Here is a 25,726-nt window from a genome sequence, read left to right as displayed (position 1 = left end):
TAGGGTCTGTCCGAAACCTAGTGATCTCTCTACATAGACACATTTTACGTCATCCTGCCTGCGCTCCTGAGAAGAGGGCATGTCTAAATTCTTAGATCCCTTAAAATGCTCCTAATGAGGCCCCTTGATGAGTGATAATCTGACTGAATAACCAGGGAGCGTCCTATGCTTCCTTAGCGAGTTCTTTTCGAATGTAAATAAATTGACGTTGATTTTTAATGTACTGTATATAAAGATGCACACGTGTGGTTTATTTGTAAATTCGGGATCATCAGGGAGACGTTAGCTAGCGGGTTGTGCCGCCTGATGCTAACTGTGTCAGCTTAGTAAGCTAAAACTGCGGTGACGTAAATGCCGTAATCGCTGTCTAAATAACAGTAGTGCGTCTAAATATTCTGCCTTATGAGTAAGACGTGTTATTAGAATCCTCTCTACTGAGGCAGCTGCACAGGTAGGTTAGTAGGCAGCAAGGCAGCTCACTAGGTATTCGGACAGACCCACTGTGTATATTGCACACTGATCTGCTGGCTTGAGTGTAAACAGTGAGTACAGGCGCTGCATACGGACACTGAAGGACTTCATTTGGAAGCTTAAATATGTTCCCAATCTACTATTATTATTTTAACACTGGGTGTTATCAAACCAGCTCCTGAACCAGTTCTCAAAACTTGCTGGTCTGCGAGTCACTCACCTCCACCCTGAAGTCATCTATGCTCTTGAACTTGCGAAGATGCTCCTGCAGCTTGGGTTCTATTTCATGCCCTTTAACCTTCGAGTACTTCAGGAAGGCCCAGAACTTTTCCAGACCGTACAGTTGACCTGTGTAGACACACATCTCTTATCGACATGCATTCGCTAAATCGGTCACTGTTCAAACAATAGCATGTGCCATTTACTACTTAATGCACTATTTACATTTACAGTTCATTTTATTTACGAGGGATTTTAGACATTTAAAACAGCACAGTGTGCAGGTACAAAGGTTAACCGAAATCAAGATTACTGTCTGAATACTTAGCAGGGCAGACTGGACCGGTAGATAAGGTTGGCTTGTGGAGCCGCAGTACTGGAGAATGGTACGAGCTGGGCAGGGTGTGTTCTGGTGCGGATATTCGATGCCAGGATTCTTTCGACACACACGTGATAGCTTGGCAGTTCTGCTGGATTCCTGATGCAGCTTATTAAACTTCTGTTGGCCTTATTTATTTGATTTAATTTTACTTAAAATGTCCCCGTTATCACACCAACAATTGTTATAATAACCTGTATATACTTAATACAGGGCAGTGGTAGCTTAACAATTAAGAAATGAGAGTGAAGATTAGAAGGTCACTGCCAAGCTGCCACTGTTGGACCCTTGAGCAGGCCTCTTCACCCTTAATTGCTGGCATTGTATACGCTCACAGTTGCTGTGAATAAAAGCCTTCCTGTTCCACTCTGCACATGTCCATAATATAGACGTGGTTTAGTGAGTTTGGTGCAGAGGAACTTTACTGGCCTGCAAACAGCCCTGACTTTTGATGAACTGGAATGTCAACTGTCCAAGTCTAGTCAGTCAGTGTCTGATCTCACGACAATGCTCTTTTAAACAACTAAGCACACATTTCACACAGACACAGCTTTTGTGGAAAATTGGAGACTGTTATAGCTGCAAAGAGATCTTATATTCACATGGACAAGGTGCCCACCTAGTACTTCTGGCCATATACTGTATCTGAACAGCCTGAATTATTCTTTTAATTATGTACCTTTCTCATAGTCTTGTAATGTTTCCTCCTGGAAGTCCTTGAAGATGTCTGGTCTGAACCTCTTTTCCAAACCGTAACTGTAAAACCTGAAGAGGCACTCCAGTCCGTACCTGCGGACGGACACACCACACAAGATGCTCCAATAATTAATACGATACAGGTGATTTCATTCGGTACAGAAAAGCAGACGTGAGTGTTACCACAAGAGGCACGTGTGGAAATTTGGTGTAACAGAATAGCACATGTGCAGGGTTGCACAAAAAGCGCTGTTCGGTTGCACAAGTCGTTCTGTGTTACGGACCAGCACAGGCATGTCATCTGGTGTTACCGTGTTGCGTAATCAGCACAACTATGCATTCATTGTTTCAGACCAGCACAGGGATGGTGTCCGATGTTAAGCAACCAGCACAGCCATGTTGTTTGATTTCATGTAAACAGCACAGATGTTGTTTGGTGTTACATAACCAGCACAGACATGTTGCTCGGTGCAACAGACCAGCACAGGCATGTTGTTCAATGCTACGTAACAAGCACAGTCATGTTGTTTGGTGTTAAGACCAGCACAGGCATGGTGTCTGACTTCATGTAACCAGCACAGGATTGTAATTTGGTTTTACAGACCAGCACCGGCAAATTTTTCTGTTAAATACCCAGCACAGGTATGCCGTTCTGTGTTAGGTAACCAGCACAGGTATGCCGCTCGATGTTAGGTAACCAGCACAGGCATGTCGTTCGGTGCTATAGACCAGGGGTTTTCAACCTTTTTGGACATGCGCCCCCCTTTGTGTGCCAATTACCGATCTGTGGTAATACTCAGTATAATTAAGCCTGAGCTTTTTAAGGTAAGCGAGTCACACAAATTGTTCTGTAGTAGTTGGTGTTTATTTACAACCGCAACATTCATTATAACTGTAAAAACGGAGAGATGTCTGAGAAAAGAAACTTACGCTGCGCTTAAAATGAATCGACTCCAGAATCACTTATATCGATACTGTGAACAGGGCGTCTCTCTTAAAGACACACACACGTCCTGTAACAGCAGACGTTGCTTTTGTCACCGTTTTATTTTCACTGTGAGGTTTTTTTCAAACTAAACTGAATAACATTAAACGTGCACGTGTGTGTGGTCAGTGAGTGTACTCAAATCTGTCTCCTGTAGGTGAAAAATGTATTGCTTTAGTTTTAGAAGTAAAAAAATCTCGTAATGCCACGCCCCCCGGTCTGGCACGCCCCACAGGTTGAAAACCCCTGCTATAGACCAGCAGAGGGATGTTGTTCGATGTTACGTAACCAGCACAGGCATGTTGTTTCGTGTTACAGAACAGCACAGACATATCGTTCGATGTTACGGAACCAGCACAGGCACGTCGTTTGATTTTACGCAACCAGTCCCAACATGTCTTTTGGTGTTACAGATCAACACAGGTATGTCGTTCAGTGTTGCAGAGTAGCACAGACATGTCGTTCTGTGTTAGGTAACCAGCACAGGTATGTCATCCTGTGTTAAGAGACCAGCACAGACATGCAAGCTTGTAGAAAAAGGACATCAGTGCTGGTGTGTGGTTACACAATTATACAGATAAGCTGTGCAGCGCCACAGAGGAGCACAGGCACGCAAAGCGCTGTCGTAAAAACTGTAAAACAGAAGTGTGAATGTTATTTTTTTCTGCAAGACTCGGCTTGCTTTCACTATTTGCTGTTCCCACACACCTCCACAGACTGGCTTGTGCTCAGCGTTGGAGAAACAGGCACGACCTGTTCACCGGTTCTCTGTGTTGTGCTGCTCTACAGACTTCTCAAGTTCGCATGCATATCCTTCTATTTTATATCCTCTAGAATTTGTTCTACACTTTAACTGTGCAAACATATAGAGAAGTACTGCACTGGTGTGTGAGTGTATCTTAATTTAATAGAAGCAAATTCTATTTTAGATGCTTTGTAATTTGGAACAGATGTTAATCGGCCTGCCCTCTTGAGTTCACCCTCAGTTCAGTGATAAAATCCCTGTGTTGATAGGGATTTGTTTATTTTTTATCTATTTATCAGGATTTTAACGTCATGTCTTACACACTTTGGTTACATACACTTCAGAACACAAGATTCATCAGTTCAAATTCAATCTCAAACACAGTCGTGGCCAATTTTGTATCTCCAATCAGACTGACTTTGCATGCGTTTGGATTGTAGGAGGAAACCGGAGCACCCGCAGGAAACCCACACAGACACGGGGAGAACATGCAAACTCATTTTCATTTTCAGCATTTAGCAGACGCCTTTATCCAATGTACTGTGACAGTATACAGTCTGAGCAATTGGGGGTTAAGGGCCGTGCTACAACACAGAAAGGACCCGGATCGCTCCAGCTGTGAATCCAACCCAGGAGCATCTTGCTGTGAGGCGACAGTCCTGCCCCGATAGGGATTCGTACCCACCTGTTGTTCTCCTTGGCGTCCTCCACAGCGAACTGCTTGAACTCCTCGTACATCCTGCGGTTGAAGTTGTCTCTGAGGAAGAAGGACCAGAACCTGAAGAGCGTGTTCATCTCCTGAGACAGACCCACTCCCAATCGTTTCCTCTCTACGAAGACACAACAACAAGCAAATCGATCAAACTGGAATGAACTGGGATAAAATGCCATTAAACGGACACTGGCGTCTGTGATAGTGTTTGCTGGATGGTGTATGGTGTACCGTTGAGGCAGCGTCGGCGGTACTTGTGGTAGACCTGCTGGGTGAAGCCGTTCTCTCGGAGCAGCTCGTGCGACGGGTGCCAGAATTTGGGCAGAGACTGAGGGGTGCATCCGTAGCTTCCTGACTGCAAAGGGGCGCCCTCTGATGGAGAAGTCGTGGAACTGCTGCTCCGAGAGACAAACTACTGTCATTATTTCCTTAACATAAGGTTAAAAAAGTGCTAAATAAAGAGGTTCAGCGCCGGTAAGATATTTACGCAAACAAGAGACATGAACCGTGGCATTAATGAAAGATAACGACACAAATGTGTGTTTATTTTCAGGATCAAGCATTGTTAATTATCAAAACAAGTAGTTTTGACTACTAGTAGAGCAGTGCTGATGTACAAACACACTGTATATACGCGGTACCTCAACAACATATTCAACCACCTAATTATGCTAGCCCATTACCGCTTGGGTCCAGGGTTTGAATGCCTACAAGTGACTGTCTATGTCTAAGGTGGTAGTGGTTGGTTGGTTTGTTTAATTCCTAACACCATGTCAGCTGCTATGACTATTATTATGTCTTTAAACTATAAAGTAGGGGATTGATTTGCTTTCTTTACATGTCCGTATGGTGGTTCGAGTGATTGTGTAACAATGAGGGTGCACAGTTTTAACTGTTTTTCCCTAATCTTTCCTTACATGGCATTTTTAAGAGCAAGTGCTGAGGTAATGATTGTCTTGTAGCTGTTTGTATTGTTGAATTTTCTTCTGATGGTGTTTATCTGTTGGCGTGAATGGAGAATGTGTTTAATTGAAGTTCTTGATCCACAGAATGGGCAAGTGGGGGCCTGGTCTCCTATTAGCAAGTATGTACACTCTATGTATACATTGTTCCCATTGTTTTATGGTAGGTTGGATCTCATAGAGTTTGTTGGTATGAGTTTCCCATTCTTTTTGCCAGGCTGCTGTGCTATGTGCTTTTATAATTGGCCACACTAATAGTGCAGAAACACACAGGGTGTCTCTCCAAGGCTGGCTGGAGTAAGAGAGTCTGCAGCCCTGCTCAGCCAAGGATTTGTAGAGGAACTGTAATCGGAAAGTGAGACAAAAGTATTGATTCCCTTGTGTGAGTGCTCAGGTGTCAGAGCGGTACATTATGCTAGCCCGTTACCGCTTGCGTCCAGGGCTGGGCGTCTACATCTAGTCAAGGTTGGCTATATCTAAGGTGGTAGTGGTGGTGGAGGTGGGAAGAAGAGAAGAGGGTGTGAGGTCAAGGTCCAGTGATGGATCGCCATCCTGTCCAAGATTTGCATCTGACACATTTGCATCTGAGAAATTCCCTAGAGCACTCTGTGTGTGTGTGTGTGTGTGTGTGTGTGTGTGTGTGTGTTTGTGTTTCCAGCCTAACCTGATGGAGCTGGTGCGCGGTCTGTGTTCGCGAGAGTCCATCACCCAGCCTACGTGACTCTCCAGGGGAGGGTTGGAGCTGTGACGCGTCTTCCTCTTCCTGGGAGTCTGATCGGGGTTAAGAACATTAAGAATTTAATCCTCCTCCTTCTGTCTTGTTTACATTGTATTACATATTTCTGGCCGTACGGTGCGGGGTCTGTACCTTTCCGTCGATGTTCCCGCTGTCCTTCATTACGGGATAGAAGCGGGGCGTTTTGCTCGGGTCCTGGCGACCGGGGGTGCGAGGGGTGCGGGGGGTGCGAGGGGTCCGGGGAGAGCTGGGGCATTCTGGGATGTCAGTAGGCACGGACTGGGCCAGGCTGAGCTCATCTACGACAGACAGACATTATAGATAAATAAAAGAGTAAATTGATATTGTATTTAAATACAGCCTGTATTTCAATAATAACATAGCAATAAGATGATAGTGACATAATTACCAATACATTTACTTTTCCAGTGCTATGTAACCAGTAATAAAAGCAGGTAGAAGGTACCTTGGCAGGGGGGAGGGGGTGGCACCTCCTGGTTGGTGCTGACGGGTGGTTTCGGGGTCAAGTTGTCAAATTCATCCTGGCTGATCACGTTGAGCTTCTTAAAGTTCTCCACTTCCTAATAACAATAATAATAATAAAACACACACACACACACACACACAGGCGTTAAGCTACAGAGGTCTATTGACTGTTCCTTTGCGTCCTAATTTCTAGTTCGCTGTGCCAGTGTAAATAAGGCTAGTTTGACTCCGACCTTGAAATCTCAGAAGGTGGATCATAGATTTTTAAAAGGTGGGAAATTTGACGTAAAGTTTTTTTTTGCTCCAATCGAATCGCCTCTACTGCTGCAGACCTGCACTCCTGACCGAGGAGGGTCACACCAACACAAGGCCCCTCCTCCGACACATGTGTATGTGGACATCTGTATCAGGCATGGAGAGTCACTCATCGATCTCCGTTATCCCCCGTCTCTGTGCCATCAATCAACCGGCAGAAATCATTTTTATATTTTGTTTATGCATTTTCTCGCCTTTTTCTCCCTTTCAGCTCGTCAAATTGCCCGACTGCATCACGCTTCCTCTCCACCGATGCCGATCCCCGCTCTGATTGAGGAGAATGAAGCTAACCCACGCCCCCTCCGACACGTGGGCAGCAGCCGTATGCATCTCGTTACCCACACTTCAATGAGTGCAGTGCAGCTCAGCACTGTGTACGGAGAGACACACCCTGACAGCACTTTCTTTTCCCATCTCTGTGCAGGCGCCATCAATCAGCCAGCAGCAGAGATCGCAATCGCATTAGTTATGAGAGAGTCCCTATCCTACTTAATCCCACCCCTATCTGAACAACAGGCCAATCGTTGTTCATGTGGCTGCTCAGCCCAGCCGGCAGGTCTCAAGATCAGGCTTTGAAAGAATGCCGTTCAATTCACACAATGGTCTGTGTCTCTTTGCTCTCTCTTAGGTTGGTGTTTACATACATGGGGTATGAATGCATCAGGTGCAGCAGTGTTGTTGGGAATTTAAACGTCACTGGATTGTCATGCTTGAAATGATCCAACACCCATCTGGTCAGTAGGTGTCTTAAGGTGGTTCCTTTTGATTGATATATGGTGTACAGAGCAACCCAATGAATGGATGTACCAGATAGGTGCACCTAATAAAGCATTACACTGAGCCATGATTCCTACTACACACCGGTGGTCTTTTATTTTTATCTCAGTGATTTTCCGTAACCTTCAGACTGCAGGATAAGCCGCTCTAATGTTTATTCTTTAAAATCAGGTGGGAAAATTCCCACACAGGACCAGCTGAACTACTAATTTTGTGGAAGGACACGTTAGAAGTTCCACTGCTTTAAGTGAACGTTGCATTTCACAGTGCGCTCTCGATCCCCAATCCCGAATACAATAATAAAAATACAGGAGGCATCAGTGTAAAAACGGCACAGATCAGGTATGTTGACAAGATCCACCCTTAAACATAGGAGCAATCAAAAGACAGGGAGAAAGGGTAAGTAGTCTCATATACATATAGAGACTAGATCAATGGGGTGGGCACAAACTTTTGCTCATGCTTGACTAAAATCTTGGGAGCGTTTCTCAGCTGAAGGTCAGGAGGTCTATCATCCCGGCACGTCGAGCCGCAGAGCAGCGGTAATAAATGAGGGTTTATTTTAGGAACACGTTCATTTCTGGAAGCTCGGCGAGTCTGGTCCCTGTAAGGAATACGCGCAGAGCGATACCCGAACTGGGGTGTAGTGACGGCGCGAGCTGCAGCTTATAATTAGGGACGTGCGACCGCGATCCAATGCAAAAGTAACAGGCTGCTTTAAAAATCAGTTTTCTTTTAACTCTCCTTTTTGTATTCATTCATCAAGTCGTGTCTAATTGCAACCTGGTCTGACTGAGGAGGGTTGTAGCCTGTTATGTGCCACGTTCGGCATGCGTGCTGCCACCGAGTGCTTCTTTTTACCCGCTAGAGACGGGCGTATTATGTACAGACCGCAGTATCATGTACCATCAACCCCCGCCCCACCTTGTGTCAGCGCCTCAACCGGCCAGCAGAGGTCGTAATTGCAGCAGCGATGAGAAATCCTAGCTCGACTATTATCCTTGATCACAACAGACACCCAGCCAGTCGTGTGTCCGTGTCTATAAGACAGCTGAGATCCGAACCCGATTCTCGGAAGCAATGCTCTAGCGCATTAGACGGCTATGCCACCCAGGCGCCCTTCCATTTCTTTCTATTATTACAATAAAGGTAATGTACTGTCTGACAGGCATATGGACAGGTGTCCACATACTTTTGGCTCCTACAAGTGTCCAAAGCCCAGTTCCTTTTACCTTAGCATTGGTAGCGTCCAGCTGGTCCTCGTCCCCGGTCCACAGGTCCTGCTCGTAGTAGTAAAGACCGTCGTTGATGGCTTTGGCGAGGTCGGCGGTGATCCTGGCACGGCAGATGTGATTACCGGTGCGGTCTCCGCCCGGATGCTTGCGCATGTGCGGCGGAGTCTGCGTGACGATCAGGATCTTGTTCACGTCGCTGTCGTCCAGCTCGCCGTCCGAGTCTTCGTCCGACCAGTCGGTGAAGGTGTTCTTCCGGGGGGCGGCCAGTTGCACCAGCTCCTCGTCGAACAGGAAGTCGAGCTCTTCTTGGTCGGCCTCGGGCGGAGGGTTGGGGTTCGACTGGGCCGGCGCAGAACGTTCCTGGACAGAGAAACTGGTCTTTTAGAACACTATTCGTTCTTTATGTCACAAGAACGTAAAAAAGGACAGGGACTGTCCACCCTTGTCTTGGACAAGGAAGCAGAGGAGGGCTCATAGTCATACATTTGCCATGATTAAGGATGCTGGGTTGCTGTAGTTCTGATCACTCAGGTTTGTTGATGGTGAGAGAGGTGTGATTATTGATGGTTTTGTTTATATCGTATTTTAATTACATTTTGTGTATTTTTTACCCCCTGGGTGGTTCTCACATGAACATTAGGATCCACCTGAGGCTGAAACCTGTAGGTTTGAGGTTGCGATGCCCTTTTCTTTAAAAATCTGTGATTTTTGACTATGTGTAAGTCATACAAACAATCTTTCATTGGCTGCGCTTTGAAAAGGTCTGCAGCAAACTGGGTCAGAGTTCATTTCGATTGAACTTTGAGCACAACCGGAACTCGAACAGATCCTAAACACTAAAATAAAGAAAATATAGAAAATATAGAGGAGAAGGAAAAACAAGCAAAGAATACTCAACTGTTATAGAAGAAGGCTCACACGGAGGAAGTGGAGGTAGGGGATTGTGAAGCGTTTCACATGACTGAGACAGGACAGGAAAGACAGAAATATGAAACATAAAAGAGGTACAAGTATTGGGGGGGGTGTTGAGTTGAAATCAGAGGTGATGGTGCAGCGCTTTAATGCTGATTCATGCTTCAACGCGCACACTGTGGAGCCGACCCCTGAATCTGAACCACGTTTACCTTGTTTTTCCCAGACGCCTGTCTGTGGCGTTTCTCCACCTGGATCCACTGATTCTCCTGGTCAGGCGCGCTGCCGGACGGTCCTTTAGAGGTCCTCTCGTCCTCGCCGGGCGCACTTTCCGATTTAACCGTGGATGACTCGTCGGGCCGGGGTTTGGCGTCGGAATCGGAGCTGTCGGTCAGCTGGCCGTTTGTGGCGGGGGGAGACTGGGCCGCGTCCTGATAGGCCGGCGAGGTCGAGACTGAAAAGGCACAAGAGTTGGAGAACGTGCAAATGACGAAATTGTTTTATTCCAGACCTAGAGTAGTAACGTTATGTTTCATTTTTTTCTTGAGATATTTGTTGGGTGGACAGGATGCAATTTGGCTTACAGCCACACCACCTCGAGAACGCCTGATCTCGTCCGATCTCAGAAGCTAAGCAGGGTTGGACTCAGTCAGTACCTAGATGGGAGACCGCCTGGGAATACTGAGTGCTGCAAGTTTTTTTTTTTTTTAAGGCAGCTGTAGCCTAGCGGTTAAGGTTCTGGTCCAGTAATCAGAAGGTAGCTGGTTCAAGCCCCATCACTGTCAGGTTGCCACTGTTGGACCCTTGAGCAAGGCCCTTAAGCCTCAATTGCTTAGACAGTATACTGTCACAACTGTAAGTCGCTTTGGATAAAGAGTGTCGACTAAATGTAAACAAGCCTGTAAAGTATTATGTAGTGCAGTTGCAACCTAGCGGTTAAGGTACTGGACTTGTAAGCAGAAGGTCACTGGTTCAAGCCCCACTACTGCCAGGTTGTCACTGTCGGGCCCTTGAGCAAGGCCCTTAACCCTAACTGTCACAACTGTAAGTCGCTTTGGATAAAAAGCGTCTGCTAAATGTCAAATTTACTTATTAAAGTCAGAATGTCTGGAAAAACTGAATATCCACCATTCAGACCTTTGCTTTAAATCCATCAATCAACACCTTCTGACCAATCAGAATCAAGAATTCAACTTCATTTTCATGTTTTATCACCGCAATTTCCTGGTCAGGGTCTCGGCTGTTGCGGTTTTCCCAGAATCACTGGGCGCAGACAGGACATCAAACCATCAAGGTATGAAAACCAGTGGCAGTGAGGTAGCGCAGTTTACAGCTCAGGCTGCCGAATATTTTAATAAACCAATCAATTTAATCGTTCAAATCAAGCCACACAATCACACAATCTTCATCGAGGCAACTATAGAGCAGTGTGAATATCTGTAATTCAGACCTTTCCATCAAAGCCGTGCTTTAAATCCATCAATGGACACCTTCCGACCAATCGGAATCAAGAATTCCACAGCGCTGTGGTATTTACACGCGTACGTAAGTTCTAGTCCCTGGCTGACTAGCACCACTCGAACTAAACTACTGCAATGATATAAATGAACCAATAATGCCAACACAATTAACACCTTTGTTGATGGAGGTGAAGGTCTGTCCCGGTACGAATTCGGGACAGTGAATGAGCTGGCTGAAATCAGTGTGTGAGGCGTTGGGAGGTGGACCGGGGATCGGCCAGTGCTCCGGATCGTCCTTTCTCCGGATCTTCTCATCGATCAGTTCTACCACGTCACTGTCCTTTATTGCCTGAAACACACAAACACACACACATTGTTTTAGACTGATGTGCTGATAAAAGCCCCACCCTTCTCCATAATTTGCAGGACCATAATAAGCTAGGAACGGCATGTTTAATTCATCCTCACGGCCAAAAAAATATATATATAATATATATGCTATATATGTAGGAGCATTCTCCAAGAAGGTCCCAGTGACTGAAATGTGTGACACTTACATGGTAATAGTAAATATTACCTAGAAAATATACATATTTTTAAATGTATCTGTATGTAGGGGTATGTATTTCGGGTCTATCTCTGCAGACTTCGACCTGGCCGGGCGTCCACACAGATACAATCCATGTCTGATGGAGGGAGGGTCGGACGGGGTCTTTTCATGCTGCCGCTGTGTTATGCGGGGGGGGAAGTGTGGTCAGCGTGGTTCTCTTAATGCAATACTGCTCTGTGTGAGCGCAGTTGTAGCCTAGTGATTAAGATACTGGATTAGTAATCGAAAGGTCGCTGGTTCGAGCCCCACCACTGCCAGGTTGCCACCGTTGGGCCCTGAACCCTCAATTGCTTAGACAGTATACGGTCACGCTTTGGATAAAGGTGTCTGCTAAGTGCCAAAATGTAAACATAAATGTGTGAGAACCCAAAACTGACGGGTGATAAGAAGTGGTCACAGATTGGACACGTGTCCGAGGGGGGCGTGTGGTGCTCCGCCTCTCGTTGATCAGATCAGGGGTTGAGCAAGCTGATTCCCAGTCGAGAATTGGGAATGATTTTATTGGGCAGTTGTAGCCTAGTGGTTAAGATACAGAATTGGTAATCAAAAGGTCGCTGGTTCAAGGCCCACCACTGCCAGGTTGCCACTGTTGGGCCCTTGAGCAAGGCCCTTAACCCTCCATTGCTTAGACAGTATACTGTCACAGTACTGTAAGTCGCTTAAGATAAATGTTGAAATTGTAAATGTAAACAGATACGTGTGGTCATCTTAAATAACTGTGATTAGGCAATTAAAGGCTTAATTATGAGACAAATCATTCTTTGAACTGAATTAGTATAAAAAGGGCAAAACACTGCACAATTCTGCCCCAAAAGTGTACCATACAGGGTGAGTGTGAGGGTTTACCTCCTTGATGAGGCTGAGGTCAGTGGTGAGGGCCTGGATGCGGCGGAAGCCGGCGATCAGAGAGACGGGCAGGAAACCCTGGGCATCCATCTTTCTCCGCAGGAAGAAGTCTCGCTCCAGGTTGTGCAGACTGAAGTAGTACTCACTTAGAACAAAAAAGCAAAATATTAATTAATTAAACATTAAGAACTTCATTATGAGTCTTTAAATACTTAAATGCTTTTGCATTTCTCCTCCTTTTTATCAAATGTTTCCACAAATATAGTCTTTCTAATTCCCTATTGCATTTTCTTTACCGCTTGCATCACAGCCAGAGCCTTTAACATGTACAGAGGACCACGCTACGCTTCCTGTATTCCTCCACTGCGTGGCATCGTGTTAATGCCTCAGGCAGACAGTAGGAGTCAGTGTTGCTGCGGCAAGGAGGCGATTCCCCATCCAGCTTATTAAAATTAAAACTATAAGATTAATTTGAGTTGGAGTTTAGGTGAGCACCTATGCCCCTAGCACCATGTAATGAATCAGTTATATAAAGAAAATGACATGCTTCCCACTTTGCAGCGACAGTTTAGGGAAGGCCCTTTCCTATTCCAGCACGACTTTGCCCCTGCGCACAAAGCGAGCTCTATAAAGACGAAACGAAAAGCTCGGTTTAAAGACCTCAGCCCCACTCAGCAGATTTGGAATGAACTGGAACATCAACTGAGACTTTTTTGACCAACATCAGTAGCCAGCCATACAAATACTGTCTTCTTTTGACTGATAGGCACAGATCCCCACAGACGTACTTTAAAGCATTGTGAGAAGCCACATAGAAGTCGCTCTGATTTAATACTATTTGTTTATAAAATGGGACGTCCAGCAAGCTCACAGTCGGGTGTCCAAATACTTTTGGCCACATAGTGTATTTCTTGGGCATTCCTGTTCTTTTCCCGAACCTGACGGAAGCTCCGCGCGCTTATTTTAATCCTGCGGTTTCTGACGGCGTTACCTGTACGCTCAGGTGGGACGAACGGCGTGGGTAAGACAGGACGGGCAGCATTTTGGGAAGAACCGCAGCCCACCACACCCTACATTCCAACATGTTGAAGTCAGCTGACTGTAGTAAACAAGACACACCCAGATACCGTTCAAGGAGGAATTACTCGAGAGCTTAAATTCACTCCCCCCCCCCCCCCTTTGTAAAGCTTTGTAAACTACAATTATGCAAGTTATTAAAATAATGGGTTCAGATCAGGGGCTGCAACCGTGCACGCATGTGTCTGAGTGTGTGTGTGTGTGTGTGTGTGTGTGTGTGTAAGACGATACAAATGTTCAACCTTATTGCTTTAAAATTTAAATGTAGGTCCAGTGCAAATATTTACTTCAAATGCACGAACACACACACACACACACACACACACACACACACACACACACACACACACATTTAACCTTGTACCTATAAGCATGAACCAGAACCCTTTATAACAATGTTTTCTGATTCACAAACACATCTCATTTATCACATTTTGAAGCTTTTATCCAAAGCGACTTACAGACTACGATGCAAGCAACTGTTGGCCCAACAGTGGCAACTTGATTACTACTCTTGGACCACAAGCTAACACAAATACACTGTACGGCCCTGTGTGGGAACCCAACACTGGCGGGTGATAAGAAGTGGCCACAGACTGAACACGTGTCTAAGGAGGCGTGTGGTCAAAATGGGCGGCCGAGGCTCATTGATGCACGTGGGGAGCGAAGGCTGGCAACAGACGAGCTGCTGTAGCTCAAATTGCTAAAGAAGTTAGCGCTGGTTCTGACAGAAAGGTGTCGGAATACACAGTGCAGCGCAATTCGTTCGTATTAGGAAGGTGGTTATAATGTGATCGGTGTATTATTGTTACTATCTTTTCTAATATTACAATATAATTATTATCATTACTTTTATACTGTTTATTCTTACAGTCACTATGGTGTTTTTATTATTAATTTCATTGTAAACATGCAAACTCCACAAAGGAAGGACCCAGACCGCTCCACCTGGGAACCGAACCCAGGACCTTCTTGCTGTGGGGCGACAGTGCTACCCACCGAGCCACCGTGCCGCCCTGTTATTAATTTCAAACTGAGTTTCTGCTGGGTTTAGTTATTTGGAAAATAAGCAATCTGTACGGCCTGCTTTACCGAGGCAAATAGTTGCCCTGTGATCACACTTTGGTATGTTCTTCACATGACTATGTGGCTTTCTTCTGTGTACTTCAGTTTTCATTTACCTCTCAAAAATATCCCATGGGTGGACCGGCTGCTTTAAATTGTTCCTTAGTGTACACACACACACACACACACACACACACACACACACACACACACACACACACACACACACACACACACACACACACACACACACAAAACTCAGCCCTGGGTTTCACCCCTAGATCATTTACAACTGCTTTCAGCAGAGCTGCCAAAATTAGTACGCACACACACACACACACACACACACACACACACACCTCTGTCCTCTGCCTGATGCACTATGAGCGCCGCCTACTGGTGGTATTTTATTTACATCATTTAATCTGAACAGGTAATACTGATCCTATATTTATTTAAATATCATTCACGATTGAAATCAAAAGTTTACATACATGCATGATGAAGAGGTTCGTCTTTGTTATTTTGTGACCTACCTCTTTTACACATATAGGTTGTAACAATTTAAAGGAAATGTGTAAATGAGTACATGCCAAACTCCTCTAGGAAATAATGCAGGGTCTAAAAATCTAGTCCGGACCAAGTCCTAGACCGGAGTGGCTAAAGTGAAAAATTCTGGACTGTGCTGGTGAACTCACATCTGGCGCTTGATGTACTCTTTGAGCAGACTCTCCTCGATGGTGTACATCTGCACCCTGTTTCCGTCGTCGTAGAAGTACATCATGTTGGTGCCGAACTCGGGGGGCATGCTGGAACCGTCCAGGTAGGATTCCCGATTGCTGTGGAAGTAGTCTAAACGACCTGAGGGACGGAGGGAGAGACAGTGAGCGTTAGCATCGGCATATGATAACCAAACTACATGGAAATGACCTCACTGCAAACAGGACACTTGTTGTCAAACACACCTACTACAGTGGGAGCCTAGTGGGTGGAGCTTTGGGCTATAAGTCGGAAGATTGTCAGTTCGAATCCAGGCTATGCAGCCACTGTTGGGCCCTTGAGCAAGGCCCAACAGTGCCCTGTCTGCTCCAGGGGCACTGTACAATGGCTGACCCTGAGCTCTGACCCCAGCATTCTTCTTCTACAAAGAATTTCAAGCTCTTTGTATCTCCAAAGCACGTCTTTGGACTGTGGGAGGAAACCGGAGCTCCCGGAGGAAACCCACTCAGACACAGGGAGAACATGCAAACTCCACACAGAAAGGACCCGGACCGCTCCGCCTGGGAATCGAACCCAGGACCTTCTTGCTGTGAGGCGACGGTGCTACCCACCGAGCCACCGGGCTTGCCCTCAATCCTGGGGGTAAACGGCCATCACCATCCACAGAAGGAAACCAAGAGACCCGATGTTTTTTAAGGTTCAACTGGCAACCACTGATTTCTGCTTGATGCACCATGAACGTGTCCAGTGATGTCGCATGAGCTGCTGTGGCCTTACCCAACTCCAAAATGAGTGGACGGCACGTAATAGAGAAGACTCCCGATCACATACAGAAGTGGTCATCACCCGAAACCCTAGACCCCAGTAGGACTCTGGAGCCCTTACTTTTAATAACCCTCATCATGCACTCGAAGCCCAACGTGAACTAAAAACACTTACGGCTACTTTATGTTTTAAAGAGGCGTGACCCTTATTCATACGTTTGACTTTATGGGAATCCCTACAGCACTGGCAGGCGCCCACATGGGGCAGAGGGGTGGAGGGGGAACCGCTATCCGGCTTAATCCCACCCATATCTGAACAACAGGCCAATCGTTGTTCACGCGGCTGCTCAGCCCAGCCGGCAGGCAGAGTCGAGACTCGATACGATGTATTCAAGATCGCAGCTCTGGTTCCAGCGTGAGTTTTTACCGCTGCGCCACCTGAGCGGCCTTAATATTTCTTTTTTTTGTTCTTGCAAAATAAGGTGGGAACATGTAAGGTACAAACGTATACACGATATGAAGAACGCTCTTTAAAACTTCTCCATCTCCAACCGGCTCGCTTACATTCCTTCTGCTAGTGAAGTTCTAGACATTTCTTTTCAAAACCCCTTCACTTCTATTAGCTCACAAATGAAAACAAAGCAGACTACCTTGCTAAACAGCAAGCCAACTATTGTGGTGGTTCACTTTGTGGGCCAGTGATAGCTCAGTGGTTAAGGTACTGGACTAGTAAACAGAAGGTTCCCGGTTCAAGCCCCGCCACCACCAAGTTGCCACTGTTAGGTCCCTGAGCAAGGCCCTTAACCCTCAATTGCTCATTGTGTAAGTCGCTTTGGATAAAAGCGTCTGCTAAATGCTGAAAATGTAAAATGTAAATGTGATAATAACTGGGGCCAAACTTCTACTCCAAGACACCCCCCCCCCACACACACACCAACACACACACACACACCTAACCCCCTCTCCCTTTCCAAAATGACTGAGTGACATCAGCATGCAACTGTCATAGTGTCTGGTGCAGCTTAAATTACTTAAATGACTCAAAAATGCACTGGACTCAATTATTATATTTATTTTTAATAGAAAAAAAAGACTTTGGACCTTTCTCTCCTGCCACATGCTTGTGTGCTTATCTCTCCGTGCTCTAGCAAGTCAGATTTCAACATTTAAATATTAGAAAGTTGGACAAACATTTGAGAGCCAAGACTAAGATGTTTGCTCTACTATTATGTTACACAAACAGCTGATGTAATCGGTGGTTAATGTTTTAGATTTTGGGTCCTGATTTGAAACGGCAACATTTCTGTGCTTTCTAATAAACCTGGAAATGCACACTATCCTTAAAGCTTCCGTCACTGAATCCTGAGCTACCAGGAGTTTTACCACACCCCACCCGCATTGAAAACTAAATGTAAATTCTTTCAACCGCTGCTGTCAGGCGTCGCCACAGCGGATCATTCGTCCACATGTTTGATCTGGTGCAGTTTTTACGGCGGATGCCCTTAATGGGACCTTCTATTTATCCGGGATTGGGACCGGCACTTAGAGTGCACTGACAGAGTCCCCCAATGGCATGCATGTTTTGTATTTGTGAGCCCAGCCTGAGGATCCCCCTCCTCCACAATGGCTATAAATATAAATTTTATTATATATTTACATTTACATTTTTGGCATTTAGGAGACGCTTTTATCCCAAGCAACTTACAGTACCGTGACAGTATATTGTCTAAGCAATTGGGGGTTAAGGGCCTTGCTCAAGGGCCCAACAGTGGCAACCTGGCAGCGGTGGGGTTGAACCAGCAACCTACAAGGCTACTACTAGGCTACAACTGCCCTTAAATATATATATATATATATATACATGGAAAGAGAGAACAAATGAGAAAGAGGCTCTGTACTGTTAATTAATAGAGCAGCTTGTTTGTTTACACTGCACAGTTCGGACAAACCTCATCTATTTTTCCTATCTTACGGCCATCCATGCCGGCCCGGACCAAAACACTGTTTCAATCTCTCGACCAGCATGATATATTTATACGTATTTATCCATAGGCCATTGCTGCTGGCCCATACCGATCAATAATGCATATTACGTCTTCGGAAGTGTGTCCTCGCTTTCGGTAATTATAATAATAATAATGATAATAATAACACGCCCGGCCCAAAACTCTAAATGCAGAGGCGATTCTGGGGTGTGAACGATCGACCTGTCAACGAGGGCACCACCACAGGACTAACACATCTAAACGCAGCACTAGTTAAACTAGAGTAAAGCTGGCGTTCTTCTAAAAACACCACCAAATTATCCACGTGCTTACCTCTGCCACGACCTCTGCCTCTGCCCCGGGTTTTGCCCCGGCCCCGTAGGCCACCGCGGACGCTGCCCTCGCTGCGAACGCTCGAGGCGTCGTCGAAGACCTCCCTCCTCCAGCCTGCACAAAGACACGCAGACGGACGAACGCAATTAAAGCACACGTACCGATACAAGTACTCCACCTGGCATCAACACAAGCCTCCAGATCCAGAGCTTGCATCTAAAAGTACGACATAAACTGTCGTGCTTCTCAGCGGAGCAGCCAGATCAGTGCTGGTGTTACTCAGCAGCATGACTTCAGCCTGAAAGTCTTCAACACGGCTCAGTGCAACACGATATCCTTCACACCTCCACCCACCCCCCCAACAGCAAGGCCACATTAACATGAAGTAAAGTTGCTCTGTGCTGCCTCTCCTCGATAAATCCTCAATAAATTGAGGGGACAAAATAGACAAACAGCATTTAATAATATTTTAGCTCCATCGACTGCTTTTTTTTTTTTTTTTTTTTGGAGGTTGGAGAGCCACGCCCCGATCTCTGCGCTCCTCCAATTTCTGTACAGGCGCCCTGGGCAACCAAGGTCCTTACACAGCGTTGAAAACCCCACCCATTTAGTCCAGGCTTTGAAGGCCAATTCTGTCTGCTACAGGCACTGGTAATTGTGCCTGCTTGGGGGCGCCCAACCGACCGATAGCAGAGCCGAGATTCGAACTGCTTTATATCGACCAGGATATCACAAAAAATACGTAGCATGAGTGTATCTCACCTCCTCTCCTGCGGGGGGCGCTGCTCTGAGTCTCCTTGGCCGTTTCCTTGTCCTGCTCGGTGGGCAGGTGCGAATCCTGCTGTGACTCTCGGTTCTCTTTGCTGTCGCTCCCGTCGCTGCCGCTTTCCTTCTCTCTCCTCTCGCCGCCGTGCTCTCTTCTCCTCTCTTTGCGGGCGGGCGAAACCTTCTGGCCCTGCGTGTTCAGTGCGTTCTGCTGCTGCTGAGAGGGGGAGGGAGGTAAAAAACGATCTATAAGCATCACGCTACTGGAATCGGGACTGGAGTGAAATCGTGACATGCTTCTTAGTTGTCCTTGATACAATATTTGGATATTTTAGAGCTCTAGAGCAGGGTTCACCGATCTGGTTTAAGTGCTTACCTCCTTACTGGCGATTTCACCAGGCGTGGGCCAGTTGGTGATGTCGCTGAAATCACTCGACTGCAAAAAAAGTAAGAAGAAGTGTGTTTAAATAAAAAACCCAGAAATGACTCTGTAAGTACAGTGTAATAAGGAATCACACCTGGCGTTGGACAAAAGTTCGTCTTGCAGGCTGCGTGACAGCACTGATTTATGTATTAATAGACGGCAAATAGTAAAATTGGCCAGTGTGCATCGGGTCGTGCACCAGATTGGGGTTGAGAACCCATGTGTTATCCTGCGTTCACACCGGCAGTGACGCAGCGATGTCAAATGCTAGGCAAATTACAAATGTTAAACATGTTGACATTTTGAATCTCACAGAAAATTGCATATTACACAGGAACAGGCTCGTTTCATGGTTAGTGACACCATTTTTACAGCCAGGAATTAGTTGGGCCTTAGTGATTACCAATAGTAATTGAGCACTGAGCAGAGCAGTACACGTATTACAAAAGAGACGCACCGATCGCAAAGAATAAACGGTGTTCTTGTCATGTTGACCAGACAGACATTGACAGACCACACAAGGATGAAATTTATAGACGAGCAAAGTGATTTCCCTCCAGGATTTTTATTTGTAGCGGGAAAACGTATGATTTGTGGTGAAATTATTCTTCTATACATTTTGTAGATACGAAGCAGTGAAGTTAGCTGTGCCACGACTGAAATAAAATCCTGCTTGGCATTGGTTAAACCACGGCAACCAAAGGTCAGCTCAAGTTTCGAAACGACCACAGGCATTGATGACGCTGCCGGCGTGAACGCAGAGCGACGAGAGATTATAGACCACTGAAGTCGTGTCGTCATTTTGTAGGCCACGCCATGTTGTTATGCCCATATTTGGTAACCCGGGTCTAAGAGAAATTTTGAATGGGGAAATATGAATGGAGATTTCGCAAATTGCCTCTCTCGCATCCTGTAGTCATAAACATGTTCCAAAGCTGTTAGGTTTTGTTTTATGGAGATTCTTCTGTCTATTATCACTGGATCCTCTAAATTATGAAGTCGTTAAAGAGTCAAAATATAATCATTGCTACATTGCTACATTGTTCACATTTGTGGGCACTAATGTGCACATGCACTGACAGCACATCCGCACCTTATGTACATAAATCTGCACATTTTCGTACTTTTTCTTACATTTCCTATATTGCACTGTGGTTTCACTTTATACTCTATACTTTATAATTCACTTTAAATTCTTTTTATTATTTATATCTTACAACTGTGACTAATAATCCATACTAGCCTTGCAGTGTTAACTGAAATAACACCTTCATATGTATCACATGTACCATATGTACCCTCAGGTCCTGTTTTTGTTGTGTGTTGTGGCTATACAGATACTTTTTTGTATATTGTAAATCTCTGTAGTGTGTACTATTACTTACTTTTTGACTTTGATTTATGTAACTTGCTACTGAGGCCTCAATTTCCTTCGGGATTAATAAAGTATCTATCTATCTATCTATCTATCTATCTATCTATCTATCTATCTATCTATCTATCTATCTATCTATCTATCTATCTATCTATCTATCTATCTATCTATCTATCTATCTATCTATCTATCTATCTATGTAAGCTAATGCTACTGCGCACTGAATTGACATCACTAAACTGGAAGCCTCTTAATGTTTTCTTTTTTTTTTCTTTTATAAGCCTCCTCGAAGCAGCGCGATTCACCAGAGTAACTGTGGTGTGATATTCACAAGTTTTGGTTGATATTTTTAGTAGGTAGCTACATTAAAGTAGCAAGCAAGGATGGTCGGGTGTTACGCCTTTGGTTGTACTCAACAAAAGCGAGCCGCTCGTTCCGTTGATTCGATTGTAGTTCAGTGACGTCTAATTAATATATATATATATAAAATTGTCACACGTAACTAATGTTAACACATTCTGACTTTTGTTGTCCACAAGTCATTTTTTGCGAGTCTGAAGTCGCTGTGTGTGCGAGTCCCCGTCTCTGCATCAGACCAAGTGAGATCTGGTTCATTCCGCTCCAGTTTGCTCCCGAACTTGATGTTCTAACTTTGTAATCGGCTGCACAGCTCAGTTCTGTAAACTCCGCCGCTGACGCTGTCCACAAAAATCCACCCACGCGGAACACGACCACGCACAAACGCAAAGTCGACTTTGTCCTGCTGCTGACCTCAGCCCAGGTACAAACCGCTGGACATTGTGAGCTTAGCAAAAACTATTTTTGAAACCCGAGTTTCCTCACTGACGGACCATAACAAACCCAACACGTCCAGCACAGCACAAACGACCACATCAGTGAGTTCAGCGTCTCCATAATGACGAGCAGCGGACATGTAACATTGTGTTTATTTAATTGTATTTATTTTTTATGAGCCTTAATGGTGTCTAAGTGTTAGAACAGACGCTCCTCGAATCGGGATGGATGTGTTTAGTGTTTCGACTCTGAGATGTGAACATGATAATACACACAAACACACATTCAACAGAAACCAGATTCAGAATTTTGAATCCAGAACTTTCCTCAGACGAGCGATACGCAGTACGAGTCGTTGTGTTCGTATACCTCCGATACGCTTTACTGCAGTGTGCTAATCTGTGTTGCTAATTTTCTTTTGGATACCCTCTTGTATCTACGTTGTGTGTTATCGATCATGTCTGTGAAACGGCCATCTGTGTCTGCTGCTGGTGTTGAGTGCTGCATTTTTACTTTGACTACATTATTCAATCAATTACATGAGATATTTAACACTATTATATAATAAGCTTAATGCTAGGCTATAATATATACAGTATATATGAAACTCCTCACCTTTTTTAAATCGAGCTGTGTCTGTACTGGCAATTGGAGTAAAAAAAAAACTCATACTGGTTGACCACATACCTTACTGGACTTTCTGGATCTGGGCTTGTTGGCACGCACCACTTTGGCAGGGTTCTGTGAGTCTGTGGGTACCAAAAACAAACAGGACGTAAGAACACGACCAGACAAAGAGACACAGATATAACAAAGGGCTTCTTAGACATAGCCAAATCAATGTCCATTCGTTACGATTAAAAAGCTTTAAAGATGAAGTACTGAACGCTGAACGTATTTTGCTTTTCATTTTCCTATTTTATTTCAGCACTAAAAAGCAACTTTCTTCCAAACATCAAAGCATAAAAATAAACAACAAAAAAGGTCAAACTGTATTTTTAATCCAGCAGATCGTGTTATATCTTCAGGAACCCCACAGTTAGGAGTGTGTTATGGTGTAACATGTTTATGTAGTTGGTGCACGGCCAACACAGTGGTAATTTATGCCAGGACGGAGGGTTCGAATCCCCAGCGGTGCTGTCGGCCAGACGGGTTTCTGCATACAGACACGACTGGCTGTGTCTAAGGAAGAAAGGTCGGCGACCAAAGCCCTGCGATGGACCGACGTCCTGTCCGTGGGGACCCATTCTGACCAACAAATGATTTTATGGTGCACCGTGAATATTTTCATCAAGGCAGCCGCTCCACGCTGACCGTCCGTTAAGGTATTTTCACGAGGTCCGTGAAATTAAGCACATTTTCTTGTGAATTTAGAAGAACCCTAGTTAAAAGTGACAGAGCGGAGTCTGTCACACGTGTCTAATTTTAGAGCTCTTGATCGGATCGGATCGGTTCAGTAAACTGTAGACGTGCCAATACAGCGAACCGGTGGGTGCTTGCCCACTTTGAGAGCTGGGGGCGGCACGGTGGCTCAGTGGGTAGCACTGTCGCCTCACAGCAAAAAGGTCCTGGGTTCGATCCCCAGGTGGGGCGGTCCGGGTCCTTTCTGTGTGGAGTTTGCATGTTCTCCCCGTGTCCGTGTGGGTTTCCTCCGGGAGCTCCGGTTTCCTCCCACAGTCCAAAGACGTGCAAGTGAGGTAAATTGGAGAAACAAAATTGTCCATGACTGTGTTTGATATTAAACTTGAACTGATGAATCTTGTGTAATGAGTAACTACCGATCCTGTCATGAATGTAACCAAAGTGTAAAACATGATGTTATAATCCTAATAAACAAACAAACAAACTTTGAGAGCTGGACACTGTAATTAATAGTGGTCAAATTATGTATTTATTTAACGTCGTGTTTTACACACTTTGGTTACGTTCATGACAGGACAGGTAGTTACTCATTACACAAGATTCATCAGTTCAATTTAATGTCTCCAGTTCACCTCACTTGCACGTCTTTGACACGGGGAGAACATGCAAACTCCACACAGAAAGGACCCTGGGGATCGAACCCAGGACCTTCTCGCTGTGAGGCGACAGCGCTACCCACCGAGCCACCGCGCCGCCCTACTGGTCAAATTAGAAGACAAAAAAGCAGTATGTACTTTATTCACCCTGGAATGAACCTTGGTCTGATCCGAAATCGCTTGTCAGGTCGATACTGACGGGGAAAACGTGCAACCAAAATAACAAAAGGGAGCACGGATGCACCGGGTATGTCTCAGATTGTTCCTCTGTGTAGAGTAGCGGCCCTGAACCCTGCACACACCTTCCACATGAACTCGATTATCAGCACGCTGCTTTAATGCAGCTGCGGCGCAAGGTCAAACCTCCACGCTGGTGGAACATTAACCCAGACCAACACGTCGCACGCTTTTAAACGGTCTGCACAGAACGTGGACGTCCCACAGCCCACGGCCCACAGGCGTCCTTACAACGATCGGGGGCCCGAGAGGTATTCGCAGTGTTGTTCATACGCTGGACAAAAGCATTAAGCCTGGCGCTGTCGCCGCCTCCCCCCTCGCGTTACTGTACAAACGACAACTAATCAGCTTCTGTTTTTCAGTCACACCGAGCCTTTGCTAGGCTAGCATGGCTGATCTAACAAGCATACCAAGGAATTTCTTGCTAGCTTTTAGCAAGTCTGACAACTTCTGCTGTTTTGTTATTATGGTTATAAAGCACCAGCCAAAAATCTCTCGGTTTTAGACGTCAAAGCCCTCACAGCTTTTCCCCCCCAAGGGAGAATCACACACACACACACACACACACACACACACACACACACAAAACCTGCTTTGTCTTTCTGTGGATTAAACCAGCACCAAAAAAAAAAAAAAAGACGCCCATTTCTGGGAGTGTTAGGGGTCATTTATCACTTTTCGGTAAGGATGGTGGGGATGATAAGGCCCTGGGCGCTTGCAAGCCACGCGGGGCGTAACTCCGTTTCGCGAGATACAGCCACGCTGGCATCGCGAAGTCACCCAGCCCTGCCAAAAACACGCTAACTACACCCAAGAGGAACATGCAGAGCGCCCTGAACAAAGCGGCAGGCGTCGGGTTCGCCGCGAAAAAACCTGTTCCATTCAAATTAGGCTCAGAAGCGACACTGAGCGTGTCATTTTGAGTGAGGTGGATGTCAAAAGTGGCAGACTTGAGTGGCACGTCTGGAACCGAATACCTGAAACTCGTACAGGTTTGTCCAAAGAAAAGCAAATTCGGGTCCTTAGGGGTGAAACTAGTCAGTCTCGTAACTAGGAGCTCATGGGACCCAGTGCAAAAAATATGTTGGGCCCCCTCAACAAATTTCAGGTCTAGTAACGTTAAGCAGGTTACACAGATTCCCATAATCCCTTGCTGTGCACTCACTGTATATTTTGATCACATGTATTCTGATATTTCATTGTCTTTTAGTTATTTTAATATTTTACTAGCCACTTGCTACTGTCAGTAGAGGGTCTGTAGAGGGTCGGCTCACCTAGCCGCTGCGAGTGCTGCTCGTCCGGCGGGGATGCTACGGCTCTTTTGCTGCGTGCGGTGGTGGTGGTGGTGTGGGAATAAAGGCACACGACAGGGTAGAGTCACTTCAGCTGTTTAGTCAGGACTTCAGTGAGCGCTACAACACTTTAGACCGCCGAGCTCCAGCACCCGAACTTCAATGCTGGGGCCACACGGCGAGTCTCATATACAAAACTAACTAACCGCAGAACGTCCGAACGCACACGTATAAAACGGGTGCTGCATTCTGATTGGCTGAGCTGAATGTCACTCACATATTGCCGCTACAATATTTTTATATAATAATAACGACCTGGCGAGTGCAGCC

General features: G+C 45.6%; 1 protein-coding gene and 1 pseudogene across 2 annotated transcripts in view; one reads left to right on the top strand and one right to left on the bottom strand.

Moving 5' to 3' along the window:
* The window catches only part of larp1b (La ribonucleoprotein 1B), a 32,510-nt gene that overhangs the window by 2,263 nt on the left and 4,521 nt on the right, over positions 1–25,726 (bottom strand). The window contains exons 2-18 of one of the 2 annotated variants that reach the window (XM_063007131.1): positions 22,537–22,598; positions 19,632–19,691; positions 19,253–19,472; positions 18,491–18,604; positions 15,387–15,549; positions 12,547–12,691; positions 11,265–11,439; positions 9,843–10,084; positions 9,617–9,679; positions 8,716–9,078; positions 6,372–6,486; positions 6,038–6,204; positions 5,834–5,940; positions 4,439–4,602; positions 4,181–4,325; positions 1,749–1,858; positions 692–819 (exon numbers count right to left, since the gene is read on the bottom strand). In XM_063007131.1, the coding sequence (XP_062863201.1) occupies positions 692–819; positions 1,749–1,858; positions 4,181–4,325; positions 4,439–4,602; positions 5,834–5,940; positions 6,038–6,204; positions 6,372–6,486; positions 8,716–9,078; positions 9,617–9,679; positions 9,843–10,084; positions 11,265–11,439; positions 12,547–12,691; positions 15,387–15,549; positions 18,491–18,604; positions 19,253–19,472; positions 19,632–19,691; positions 22,537–22,598 (2,543 nt within the window). The remainder of the gene's footprint in view (positions 1–691; positions 820–1,748; positions 1,859–4,180; positions 4,326–4,438; positions 4,603–5,833; positions 5,941–6,037; positions 6,205–6,371; positions 6,487–8,715; positions 9,079–9,616; positions 9,680–9,842; positions 10,085–11,264; positions 11,440–12,546; positions 12,692–15,386; positions 15,550–18,490; positions 18,605–19,252; positions 19,473–19,631; positions 19,692–22,536; positions 22,599–25,726) is intronic. The other variant, XM_063007132.1, reaches the window with a different exon arrangement.
* On the top strand, positions 10,209–10,327 carry LOC134325861 (5S ribosomal RNA; annotated as a pseudogene).

This window comes from Trichomycterus rosablanca, chromosome 13 (assembly GCF_030014385.1).
Source record: "Trichomycterus rosablanca isolate fTriRos1 chromosome 13, fTriRos1.hap1, whole genome shotgun sequence".
Taxonomy (NCBI): domain Eukaryota; kingdom Metazoa; phylum Chordata; class Actinopteri; order Siluriformes; family Trichomycteridae; genus Trichomycterus; species Trichomycterus rosablanca.
This window is presented reverse-complemented; position numbering and strand designations above follow the sequence as displayed.